The sequence below is a fragment of the Oryctolagus cuniculus genome, chromosome 3 (assembly GCF_051225735.1).
Source record: "Oryctolagus cuniculus isolate XC-2025 breed Fujian yellow rabbit chromosome 3, ASM5122573v1, whole genome shotgun sequence".
NCBI classification, from domain to species: Eukaryota; Metazoa; Chordata; class Mammalia; order Lagomorpha; family Leporidae; genus Oryctolagus; species Oryctolagus cuniculus.
The window spans coordinates 153,162,034-153,176,150 of NC_142869.1; the positions used below are offsets into that span (position 1 = coordinate 153,162,034).

The window sequence follows — 14,117 nt, forward strand, 5'->3', positions numbered from 1 at the left end:
CAATTCCTATGATACAGAATCAACCTTGATGCCCATCAACTGATGACTGGATAAAGAAAACATGGCATATATACACAGTGGAATATTACTCAGCCAGAAAATGGAATGAAACCCTATATGTCCAACAAAATGGATACAACTGGAGATTATGTTAAGTGAAATAAGCGGGACCCAAAAAGAGAAGTATCACATGCCTTCTCTTATTTATCGTAATTAACATATAGAGTATAAAAACTGTCTGGATGTCATATCATTTGATATATAATTATAAATATTTCCTCACTGAATCATACCATGTAAATGACAATATACTGTTTTTTCCCCCATGTTAAAAAAGAAATGGAGTTGGGGAATAGTAAGGATCTTTAGGGTATTTTGTTCTTAATTTGGGTGTTGGTTATGAGTATGATCAGAGAACAAAAACTCATTCCTCTGTACACTTATATGTATTTCCTAGTATGCATACTGTATTTCAATAAAATGCTAAAGATACAACTTTGTTACCTAGTCTTTACAATTTATAAATAAGCAGGAAAATGAAAGAATGAAGAAAAGAGATATATAATGTAAGGTTTGAATTTTTTTAAAGATTTGAAAGGCAGAGCTGGTTTGAGTCCTGCTGCTCCACTTTTATTATTATTTACTTATTTGAAAGGCAGAGTTACAGAGAGGCAGAAGCAGAGAGAGATATCTTCCAACCACTGGTTCACTCCCCAAATGTTATAGCAGAGAGCTGGACCAGAAGTGGAGCAGCCAGGACTCCAACCAGTGTCCATATGGGATGCTGGCACTGCAGGTGGAGGCTTTACCTGCTAAGCCACAGTGCTGGCCCCTTGAAATTTCTTACACAGTTTGACATATACAGTCTATTTGTCTGCTGAAGAAGAATCAACATTTCCCATCAATTAACCTGGAATAACATCTTTGTTTCATACCATATTTACTCAAAATGTATTCATTAGCAAGCACCAGAGATTTTCTTGCATGAAAATGTAATTTTATTCTGAAAAATGTATGATGAAGGACTTATCAATATTTCTAGCACTGAGGATGAAAACAGGAACTCTGAAGAGTCCAGGTCTGGGCAGCAGGAGAGCAGAGTTCTGCCACCACATTACTGGATAGCCTTGAGAAGAGGCACATAGCACGGTGGAGAACAGGTGGGCTCAGGGGGCAGCCCGCCTAGGGACAGAGCAGAGTAATGCTGTGGTCTCATTTTGCTTATGTCTAAAATGGGCTAACCATAGAACCTGCTATATAACATCTTAATGGTCAAGTAAGTTAACTCAGTAGGCACAAGGGTATGCTAAATAAATGCGCTGTGAGCATGGTGCATCTCAGGGCTGCCTGAAGCTCTGAGGATTTGACTATTTAATCAGGAAAGCTCCCTTTCTTGTCCTTACTTGGCATCTGCGATTCTGTACTGACTTTTCCTATATCAGCAAAGCAGCTTCAGTTTAATATTTTCAGTAAAAAAAATTTATGGTTGACATGCTCGTGGTAAATGTGCAGTCATTTAAATTTGACCGATCTCAGGCGGCGCTGTGGCGCAGCGGGTTAACATCCTGGCCTGAGGCACCAGCATCCCATATGGGTACCAGTTCGAGTCCCAGCTGCCCCACTTCCAATCCAGCTCCCTGCTATGGCCTGGGAACCCAGTAGAAGATGGCCCAAGTCCTTGGGCCCCTTCACCCATGTGGGAGACCCAGAGGAAGTTCCTGGCTCCTGGCTTCAGATCAGCACAGCTCCAGCCATTGCAGCCAACTGGGGAGTGAACCATTGATGGAGGATCTCTCTCTCTCTCTCTCTCTCTCTCTCTCTCTCTCTCTCTGCCTCTCCTCTCTCTGTATAACTCTGACTTTCAAATAAATAAATCTTTAAAATAAATCAATCAATAAATAAATTTGGCTGATCTGAATGTTATGCTATTTGCTTTATTGCGGGCAGTGTTTCAAATAGCACTAGATGGGTGGGGGATGCCCACTAAACTATTACATACAGGTATCACACTACATACTATGGAGGATACAGAAATCTATGAGCTTCTTTTCTTTGTTCTCAGAACTTACAGAAACTTACAGGGTTGGCCAAACATCAGGCCCACATGCTAAAATGAAAAGAAATCACATGGTGAGCATTGTGGTGCAGCAGGTTTAGCTGACGTTCGGGATGCGCACCCACCATGTCCCCATGTTAGAGCAGCAGTTTGAGTCATGGTTACTCCACTTTTTTTTTTTTTTTTTGACAGGCAGAGTGGACAGTGAGAGAGAGACAGAGAGAAAGGTCTTCCTTTGCCGTTGGTTCACCCTCCAATGGCCACTGCGGCCAGCGCACTGTGCTGATCCGAAGGCAGGAGCCAGGTACTTCTCCTGGTCTCCCATTGGGTGCAGGACCCAAGCACCTGGGCCATCCTCCACTGCACTCCCTGGCCATAGCAGAGCCCCGTCCGGGACTAGAACCCGGTGTGCCGGCGCTGCAGGCGGAGGATTAGCCTATTGAGCCGTGGTGCCGGCCAAGGTTACTCCACTTTTGATCCAGCTTCCTGCTAATGTGCACCCTGGGAGGCAATAGGTTAAGGTTCAAGTGTTTGGACCTCCACCACCAACATGGGACACCCAGATCAAGTTCTGGGCTCTTGACCCAGCCTTGGCAGTTGTGGGCATTTGGGGAGTGAACCAGTGGATGGATGGATCTCTCTCTCTCTCTCTCTCTGTTGCTTGGCCTTTCAAGTAGCTGAAAATAAACAAACATTTTAAAGGAAGACATCACAGTATACATAGATTACAATAAGTGCCAGTTGATTTTGCTTTTTTTTGTCCAATTTATATCTACTCCCAACCACTTGTGGAGGGACTTTTGTATGGAACACTATCATCAATCCCTCAGACAAAAACAGTGGAACTACTGCGGCTTCACCAGCTGTGACCAAGTGGGTGGTTGTTCCAAGAATAGCACCCAGACTGGGAGCCATGAATGAAGAGGCACCAAACACATTTCACAAAATGAAAGGAAAGACGATGTAGGCAGGAGAGTTGCAGCCAAGGAAAGGTGATTAGCTCTAATTCAAAACCACCATGGTCATATATAAAATGCAAAGGCACAGTACAAACCTGTCAGAACACAACATTCTCTTAGGATATTTCACTGCGTTCCTGATTGCTGGCTGGAACCTTCTAACACTTGCCACAGCCTTGTCTTCATGTTCACCTGGTCAGCCCTTGCACCTGCTCATTCCTGGTAAACATCTAGCAGGAAGATACACTAAAAGCACTCGCATGCTCTCTCACTCAACTCACAGGGCCTGCCAGTCATAGTGCGGGCTCTGCTTCTTCCTCTCAATCTCCAGTTTGAGGAGAGGGCAGGCCAGCCTCGGAGCAGGCTGTTGCCTGGATTCTATTTACACAGATGAGGCAAACAGCCCTCTTCTCGAAATCTCTGCTCGAAGGCACAGATCCCACTGTTCAGCTGTCCCTCTCCCTACTCACTCTGCAATGCTCCTGGGAAGAGAAAACCTATTTTGAAATTTAATAGTGAATTGTAAAAAAAAGACTCCAGAATGAGCGAAAATATTTTTTCATGTACAAAACATCCTAAATACTCTTCCTAAAAATGTTATTATAGATTATTCTCTTCAATGATATTACTGAATGCAAGTCTGGAAAGCAATTTAAAATATATCTATGTGATAAGGTAAACATCATATAGTGAAATGAAGGGCACTGAAAACCAAAGGCTTGGTAGAATACAGCTATTTATAGTGGGAGGGAAAAGGCACATGAAATAAAGTAAAAAAAAAGCAAATAATTTTTTTCAGTCCCACTTGTCACTTTTTTCCAACTATCTAGCACTGGAAAGTGATTCTTATATTGGAATTTTCCAGGGCTGGCACTGTGGCCTAGCAGGTTAAGCTGCTGCCTGCCATGCTGGCATCCCATATAACTGTTGGTTCGAGTCCCAGCTGCTCCTCTTCTAATCCAGTTCCCTGCTAATGAACCTGAGAAGGCAAAGGAAGATAGTCAAAGTGCTTGGGCCCCTGCACCGACGTGGGAGACCTAGAAGAAACTTCTGGCTCCTGTTTTGTCCTGGCTCAGCCCCAGCTGTTGTGATCATTTGGGGAGTAAACCAGTAGGTGGATCTCTCTCTCTCTCTTCTTCTGTGTAACTCTGTCAAATAAATAAATCTTTCAAAAAAGAAAAAAAGAATGTTCTGCCTTATGATTCCTCCCCATAGAAGCGAAACAGTTACTTTCTTGGTCTGTTTTGAATTTTAATTATTTATTATTTTCATTTATTTATTCATGTATTTATTAATTTATTTCATTGCAGAGCAAGAGAGAGACACACACACACACACACTCTGATAGATCTCCCATCTGCTGATTTTCTCGCAAATGTCCCTAACAGCTGGGGCTGGGTCAGGCTGCAGCTGAGAACTCAATCTCAATCTCCCATGAGGGAGGCCACACCTGCTGCCTCCCAGGATGCATATTAGCAAGAAGCTAGAATCAGCAGTGGAGCAAGAACCCAAAGCCAAGCACTCTGAAATGGCCTAAGGGCACTCCAAGCAGCACCTTAACTGCTGTGCCCAGTGCCCACTCCCTTGCCTGGTCTTCTCTGTAGCAAGTGAGAAGGCGGGGGCACTAAGCTTGGCTGATCACAGGCGTCTGCTCTGGGCTTCCAGTTGGAAATGAGCAATTCAAAGCAGGTCCGGGAGGCGCACACAAGCTGCCAGGCATGAGGGCATGGCGATGTCCGGCATCAGCATGGCAAAGCACTGGCTGCAGCATCAGGCTCTCACCCGCAGAAGCATTACCTGCTGCACCCGGGCTCTGTGCACAGGGCTTGTCTGTGATGCTGTCTGCTCAGAGCTGGTCCCCAGCCATGCTGAACCATGCAGCAAGGTAGTTAATATTTCTGTGAACCAGTCCATAAATGCGCTTGCTGTCTAAATTGGCAAAGGGGCTTCATTTGCTGGAAAGAATTCTTTTGGAGGCATCTACTGCCATGCAGCTGTGTCTCACATGGAGTGGGGGCGGGGGTGGGGTCGGGGGTCCCCATTTTTGCCACAGGTGAAAAGAATTGCACCCCATCTGGGTTTTCTAGTTATTGTGCTCTTTTAAAGGCCTCCCTCAAACCAAAAAGTCTTTTCCTGCTTCAGAGATACTAGGCGATGCTTTCTAAGTCTCAATAACATGTTTGAGCACAGTTAATTTCCTCCCTAGTGTCCACATGAATTAAACAGACCCTCTATTAAAAGATAACGCTCAAGATACAAAATAAAAACCCAACTATCATCCTACCCTGGACAACGGTCTCCAAACAGAGTTAGGTTATCAGAGCAAGGTTCCCGACAACGGTTGCTCATTAGATTACTCCAAGTGGTTTTACAGGCTGCTCAGTCTCATTTGCCAAATTGATTCTCTCCCAAGTTTCTCTGGCGCTTGAGTTCCCCGACATTTAGCCCTCCTGTTAGTAATCTCAGCAGGAGCCAGCACATGAATGAGCGGGGAGCCCCCTGGTCCCCCTGCAGTGGCTGAGCAGAGCAGTGAGCAGGCCCAGTGTCTTAGAATCACCAATAAGATAGGCTCAGTGCTGGATAATAAATGCTTGAATTGTAGATCATGGGGCCTTTGCTTTCCCACACTTCTGCCCTGGCACTGATTTAAAGAACTGGAGTTACTTTAAAAAGGTGGATTTCCCCCTGCCCCATTTCCTGTTTTTAGATTCCTGAAGCTTCAGGCTGCTCTATATGCAAGGGAATGGTTAAAGCATTTACCTTCACCAATAAATGTGACGGGTAATTTTGCTCCTGAAAAATTTGACTTTGGAGTTTCTGCTTTTATCAGCTGATGTAGTATTTCCTTTTTAAGTAAAGATACAGGAGTAAAAACTCAAACTGTCACTCTTCTCTCATGCTATAATCTAGTGGAATAGAATGTTCTTTAAGGACAACCATAGCACTTCCTGCCAGAGCTACCCTTTACTGAGGCTATACTGTCAATGGGTTTGCCCATAAAGGACTCCTGTGTTCCTGTTAAACATGGCAGGCAGATCCATTGGCTCAATTTATATTAGCCTCTCAGGGCCCATAGGACAGAAACAATTTCCTTTCACTCCCAGCCAGGTTGGAAATGACCCAGTCATTCAGAAACAAACAGGATGTAAGTTGATTAAAAAAAAAAAAAAAAGCTAGATAATAAAATCTTTGATTCAACTAGAAATGAGCTGTATTTTCCCTTACAAGGAAAATAAAATGCAGGAGTAAAGTACAATTTAGGAAAGTATTTTTTTATGTTATGTAAAAATAAAATATTTTCTTGATTTTTGATAATGCAGCATAAAATCCAGCAGAAATAATTTATCATGAAGTAGCTCATTTGACTCATTAAGAAGCTAATGGAAATGCTATCCCATGCGAGAAATACAAATGAGCTTTCATGACATCAGCTGAAATACACTGGCTGTTGCTAATGTGTTTTGTGAGGAGTTCTGAAAATTTCCAGAGAGCTCAGTGGTTGCAGGATTGTGTAGATGGTTTGCTAAGTCTAAAATCAAACTGTTTGATTTGACCTCATACCTGTGGAAGGCCTTCCATGATTCTTGACTCTTTTTCTCAATGTTTTAGTTCTTTTGCTTGTTTTTTTTTTTTACTATGTAACGTACTGAGGAAAATGTTTGCTTTTTCTTTAATACACTGGGACACTGACATTCATATGTGGAGACATTCATTACACAGAGATATAATTATAAGAAAAACACACACTTTAAATGACAATATCATAAACATTTATGGTAGGCTCCATTCAGGTTAATAGTCAAGCAAGTGTTAAATATGAGAGATTAAAGAGTTCTCAGAAAATGTTAAACAGAAAAATATTTTTAATTTGTGCTTCAATCATGGTGAGTGTCACTTTTAATCACACCAGAACGTTTTAACTTCTCCTGATGCCCTCACTCACTCGCTTGTAAAAGGAATGGATTATTGCTGCAGCACAGTGGAAGGACACAATTTACATCTCTCTCTCCCCTGGCCGCTGATGGCGATCAGTCATGATCAAACGTAGGACTCTTAGGAAGCATGGACTCAAGTGCAAGAAATATGTGCATGCTGGCGTTAGGAGGAGAGGAATGAGGTTGGTTTACATGAAACACATGTGAGCAGGAGGCTGGAGGCCTGCAGCCGACAGGGCCATCACGGCCGGAGGCGAGTCTGATGCTGCCCAGAGCTGCAGGATGACACACTGTGCGTCTGCAAACTTTCATCCTGTTCTCTGTGTGCAGCTTTCGCTCTCCAAGGAAACTATAAAAGGAGTTCCAATTGCAGAGCAGTATTTTAGACAGAAGCTGGGTAAAATCAGTTGGGTATAGCCCCAAGTGATCAGAAACTTGGCTCTCCACTCTTGCTGGGCCAGCTGGAAGATGAGAACGGCTTCAGAAAGGTAAGTCTTCCTTTCCCACCTGGTTAGAAACTCCATATTCTAAACCACGTAGCAAAGCAATTATCGTGAGAAACTTCAATTCTTTATCACACTTCTTTATGATTTCGTGTCATTGCAAGGTGTATTTTAAAACACTTTATGCTGCACTTTTAAAGGGATACCACGACCTGTCAGCATTTTATACTTCTAAGTTCTTAACTCAGCCCTTCCAAAAAACAAAGTATTTAAGAACAAAAAACAAGTTCAGGGATTTTTTTTTCCATCCTCCACTTTCATGGGGAAAATGACAGAAAGCCTCAGTACCTTCTTCTGTCTGCTCTCGGCGGCAGCCAGCTGTGTGGACATCCGTTCCTGCATTTTCCTGCAGTGGGCCATGACTGCTTCGAGGATGGACAGGGGGTTGGTGCAAACAGGCTTCTTCTCTTTGTCACTGGCACCTGCTTCATAGTCTCTTTGGAGTGCCAAGAACGGGTCATTTAGATTAAATCTCCCATACCGTTCCTGGATAAACACCTCCTTCCTGCGAGCCTAGAACAAAAGTAGAGCAATGTATTAAAGAAAGAATTGAGACATATAGAAAGACAGCTAAAATGTTTTGCAGTTATTTTTCAAAATAGTGTTCACAAATGTTGTGAGTAATGGCTTGTGATATCAGCAGGCGAGCAAAGATGTGCCCGAATCCTGAGTACCCTGGCATACCATGCAGTGGGCTGTCAAATTTTCCTAAGAGCATTGCCTTTTACATAACAAAGGATGGAAACAGGGCTTCTCCCCATGCTGCTCTACTGTCTCAAGTGTCTGAAATTTGGAATCAGACTTAAATTTTTGGTGAATTTAAAGTAAAATGAGAAATACTGACATGAAAATAACTTCTAGCAAAAGTTCAGAAAATACAAGTTTTTAGAGCAAAGTAATATGTTACAAAGATTTTTGTTAAACAAAATACTTCATGAAAATTTTAAAATCACAATATTCACATTTTGTAAGGTTTGATCAGCTACAAAAGCTAGGGGACCCGCACTGCGGTGTAGCAGGTAAAGCCGCTGTGTGCAGCACCAGCATCCCATACGGGCACTGATTCAAGTCCTGGATACTCCACTTCTGATCCAGCTTCTACTAATGTGCTTGGGAAAGCAGCAGAAGATGGCCCAAGTGCTTGGGCCCCTGCACACATGTGGGAGACTTGGAAGAACCTCCTGCTTTGGCTTGGCCCAGCCCTGGCTGTTACAGCTACTTGGGGAGTGAACCAGCTGATGGAAGATTGATCGGTCGCTCGCTTGCTCTCTGCCTTTCTAGAACTGTCTTTCAAATAAATAATCTCAAAAAAAAAAAATACAAAAGCCTCCAGAAATGCAATTATCTCCTCATATTAAAGGACATTAAAACATAGTTCACAGAATCCCAGGAAAGAAAGTAACCTTGTTTTACTCTAATTGTAAATCCATCAGTGAAAAATTAATTCCACCCATGTAACGAGCAAAGTCAAATTTCCTATAATTAAGCTACAACGGTGTTTGCATAACATGGAAAATAGTAGGAAAAATGTATTGAAATCTACCAACATTTCAGGTCATCTTGGAATAGCCACTAGGAAAAAAACAATCTATGCCACTGCCAGTAGAAAACTGAATTCAATAAATCAAGCTTAGCTGTCCAAAATGTTAAACATGTTTTCTAAGGAAATATTACATGCAGCTCCTCGCTTTCAGGCCACTGCACTGAACAACTAAACTTTTCCATCCTTAGACCATTGTCAGTAAGCCAACAGTGCTACGACGAATGGGAAAAAAAAAATTCTGCCTATTACCAAATTAGATGAAGAAATAAAAGTTATAACAAGACCAGTTTCATCATTAAATGTAAGCTAGCTTTCAGAAAACCATTCGAAATTTAACAGGCAAAGTTTGAGAGTTCAAAACACTTGACGTTTCTAGATTCCTCAAATTCAATTATGTAATCAATACGCTGAAGAAATATCTCTTGAGAGATGCAATTTCAATTCCATTTTATACTTCACTTTCCCCTCCATATTTATTCAGTGTAGCTTTCCCCCAACCCTAGATAAAAACCTGGTGGCTGTATGGTTTTTCTAATCAGTTGTACATCATAAAGTTCTATAGACTCTTCAGGCTACACAAGAGTCTTGATTTGGTTATTAGAAGAGCCATCTTCAGTCAGTGGTTTTGCAAATTCCCTTCTACAGCTTGCCTTTGTGCTGTAGGCAGACATCAACCACCTTGGAAGGGGATAAGGAGTATAACTGATGGCCTTTTTTTTTTTTTTCCTTTTAATTCAAGAGACAGGCAGACAGGTCTCCCATCCACTGATTCACTCCCCAAATGCCCCCAACAATCAGGACTGGGCCAGCCTGAAGCCAGGAGTCAGAAGGCAGGGAGGCAGGGACCCATGCAGTTGGACCATCACCTTCTGTCTCCTAGGGTCTGCATTGGTTAGAAGCTGGAACTGGGAGCACAACCCAGTTTGGAACACAAGCAGTCCTTTATTGTACATAGCATCTTAAACAGGGTCCTGTGAGACCAAATGCTCACCCTAACAACCTCTTTCTTCATCAAAACTTCCTCCTCTTTCTAAGCCATTTTAGTCTTCTCAGGATTTGAAGGGGGTGAAGGGGCTGCAGGTGCATGAGGAGGAATAAATGTAATGTTTATTACTTCATTTTGTTGCAAAAAAATTGAGACCCAAATTTTTCATAATACAGATTTTCCATAAAGTTTTAGAACATCCTTTGTATATACTATTACCATAAAATATATTCACTTATGGTATCATTCTTACCAGAGAGAAAAAAATCATTTTTTCTTATGAATGTATTCTATCTTAAGTAGAGGAGTATTCCAGATAGAGGAAGAGAGAATGTAGTAGATCCTATTACCCATCTGGGAACTCCTGGGAATCTTAAGATCCCATTACTAGGATGCAGGGCAGTTGGTGACACAGTCAAACTCCCGTGGGAGCCATGCAGCTGATGTGGCATGTTCTCAGTGGGTGAGGAATAGCAGACTTTGGGTGACCTAGAGATGATACATTCTAACAAAAGGCATTCATGTGTTTTTTTTTTTTTCTTTAATTATAACACTTTTCCAGTCAAACAAAATAGAGTTTTAGGTCTGGTTTGGTCAGTAAGACACCCAGTTTGTAATTTCCACCTTTCAGGAGGAACCAAGTTACTCTGAGCCCCGTTGAGCTATGGATCCCCCAAATATTCTGCTTTGAGCATCTTTCAAATAGGGAGACTTTAAATAGTGCCATCCTTCCTACCCACAACAGAATACACAATGGATGCACAGTGCATCCTTATTGTATAAAGATAGTCTGTTGGACTCAGGAAAATGGAATTATGCAGCCCAGAGTCTCCACAGTGAAAGAGCTTAAACTATGTTTGTGTTGTGTCAGGAGTGTGGGTAAGACATTAGGCCAATGTCAGAATCCTCTTTGCAGGGCTAATTCTTGTGAAAATGATGGCTAAGGATGAGTTTACCCTCTGTGCATGACATAACCAGGGGGTTCTATGAAGGACTCAACTCTCTAAACTCAAGACAGATGACAACAACTTCAGGAGGACCACGACAGGTAAGAGGTAGTTTTTCAAGATTCATCATCCTTTATAGCAATAATTGTTCTCTGCACCCCAATATGGATTGTATAAAGACATGTCAGAAGAGCCTTTCGAAAACCTTGCTCAAAGCCTTTTTTTTTTTTTTTTTTTTTTGACAGGCAGAGTGGAAAGTGAGAGAGAGAGACAGAGAGAAAGGTCTTCCTTTTGCCGTTGGCTCACCCTCCAATGGCCGCCGCGGCCGGCGCACCGCGCTGATCCGATGGCAGGAGCCAGGTGCTTCTCTTGGTCTCCCATGGGGTGCAGGGCCCAAGCACTTGGGCCATCCTCCACTGCACTCCCTGGCCACAGCAGAGAGCTGGCCTGGAAGAGGGGCAACCGGGACAGAATCCGGCGCCCCGACCGGGACTAGAACCCGCTGTGCTGGCGCCGCAAGGCGGAGGATTAGCCTATTGAGCCACGGCGCCGGCCTCAAAGCCTTTTCACCACTCCTACGCTCACAGCAAGCACCCTACCTTCCATGGCTTCATCCATGGTATGCTGGCAGCTTGGGACAGCTTCCTTTTCTTCAACAACTCACTCAAGGTCACCTCCTCTTATTCTGTCCATCCTCAAAATTCCCGAGTTTAATCCGGATTCAGGAAAGCACGTATAGTGGAACATATGTCCATGCCATTTGAAATCCCTAACTCCACCTAATTTTCAACAAAGATGACATCTATTTCTTTTAATATTCTTATAAAAAAGTTACTTTCCTTGCGATCATCTTACTTTGTGACTAGGAACTTATTTTTAATGCATTTGTTTTTAAAGAAGAACAAATCAGCCATATAGATGTGATAAAAAGAATGATTTGAAATGTTTATCATACAGAGTTTAGGGGGACTCTTTCTCTGAAAAAGGAATCACTTTATGTACAATCAGTCTTGTGGTTTAACTATCACAATCACCTGAGATTGAAACACATTTCAGGGAAATGAGTCATTATGAAGACACAAGACATTCTGTAATTATAAACCCAGACTCTTAAAGGGACTGTTAAGCCCAGCTACAATGCCTAAATGAATAAAAATATAATTTCATTAAAACTTGAACTTTTGTAACATTTTGTTGAAAAAGTCACAAGCTAGAAGTCAAAAATGTATTCATCATTACTAGTGGATTTAACATATACAGAAAACCTACTTTGGCTTTCGTTCAATATAATCAACAACTAGTCTGGACATGACTGGTAAGAATAAAAGGAAGGATATAGTTTATAATCCTAGAAAAAGAAACTAAAATGTACATTATATAATTAAAACATTATAAAATGATATTGCCTATCAATTTTAAATCATACTGACAAGCTTATAGTCAAAATAATTTTATCTTATGGAAAGCTAGAATGATTCTGTAATAATTCTTTAAAATACTAACAAATGTTAACTTTTACTGAGGTCCTATTATTTATTTTTTCAATGCTTTATATTCATTTTGTTCTAACAAGCAGCCCAGGGGATAGCCATGACATATATCATTCATATATAAAGTTTATATATAATTTTCTTTTTATTTTAAAAGCACAGAGGCAGAAAGAGAGAGAGAGAGACAAAAAGTTATCTTCTATTCATTAGTTTATTCTCTGAATGCCCAGAGTTAGAGCTGGGCCAGGTGGAACCTGGAATTCAACCTGGGTCTCCCACTTGGGTGGCAGAGATCCAAATATTTGAGCTATCAGCTGGAACCTCCTGTTGCACACATAAGCAGGAAGCTGCAATTGGGAGTGGATCCTAGACTTGAACCTTGGCACTCAGATTGAAATGAAAGCATCCTAAGAAACCTTTTAACCACTGTGCCAAATACTTACCCTTCAAGCCTATATTTTTAAGCATGAAGGGATAACTATGGCATTTTAGAACACTAGAAGAGGCTTCAAAATTAATTATTGTCTAACACTATGAAAACAGGTACAAAGAAGTGAGGTTTAAAAGACAGGCAAAATTATGATAATATTCTTGAGAAGAGTTTTCTATAGGCTCCACCACTACTGACCATATGCTAACGTGATTTAATTAAACCATTTTTAAGCTTCTTCACTGAATATATCATTGAAGTGTAAAATCCAATTTAATGATAAAAGTAGTTTCTACTGTTCCATAAAACACTGATCACCTGAAGCCTAAACATAACAGCAAAGAGCTAGCATTAATCCAGATTCACCTGCAAGTAGATTGCTGAGGAACCCGGTCTTCATCTGCTGTTTGCCCCACGCAGCTGTCACAATTTTGGACTAACAACACAAAGTCACAGAGGATCACTGAAATGAGTCCAACTGGACAAGGTAGACTTTTTAAGAACAAACAGGAGACAGTTCTTGAGTACAACATAGACCTGAGTATGGAAAACACTCAGGGTTTTCAACCAATACTATGTTCAATGAGTGAACAAGGAAACGAATGCCGCTCTTCCAACACCAGCAACTCAACTCCAGCTTCATTACTCAATAACAATGGTACGTTGTATCCAGACAACATCTGGACTCCTGAGACCACTCTTGTTGAAATATTTTAAGAATGATCAACAGCAAAGGGGTCTTCTGAAGACAAGACCACAGAGAAACAGAAGAAGGAACTAGAATACTTAAGAACAGAAGATGACCTACATTGTGCTCTTCCAATGTCTGCAGACATTTCACATTTAAAGAGGTATTTTTATGACTTAGGTACATAATTCCCAAGGAACAGAATCATGGCCAATGGAGTGAAAGGTTTTTAAGGACAAAAGCTATTCCAAAGAAACTGTAGGCTGTGTTGGATTGGAGTGAAATTTCTGTCTCCAGTTGTGTTTCAAAAACAGGCTGAAAAAAATCCCGTGGTAGAGATGTCATGCAGTGATCTCAAAAGTCAGGAGGGTTCTTGTCATCTAAACTGTCACATTCCTCTCAAGCTCTGATTTATGAGGATTCAAATCAAGAGGGATGGAAAATACATGGAGATTTTTCCAAACAGCCATTATAAAATTTATTTATCCAGCCCTGCATCTCTACCTTAATGGTAAAAAATTTAAGGACACCCTGTGGGGAGCAACTGGGAGCAACTCGGACTAGACTAAGTTACTGGAATT

At 41.5% G+C, this 14,117-nt stretch overlaps 1 protein-coding gene across 9 annotated transcripts in view; it reads right to left on the minus strand.

Annotated features, from left to right (window-relative positions):
• CTTNBP2 (cortactin binding protein 2) overlaps nt 1-14,117 on the minus strand; it is a 219,481-nt gene that overhangs the window by 90,891 nt on the left and 114,473 nt on the right. For all 9 annotated transcript variants that reach the window (XR_016230706.1, XR_016230707.1, XR_011387007.2 and 6 more), the window contains 1 exon segment: nt 7,742-7,966. Coding sequence is in view for 6 of the 9 variants with exons in the window: in XM_089327939.1 (XP_089184065.1) it covers nt 7,742-7,966 (225 nt within the window). In the remaining 3 variants the exon portion in view is untranslated.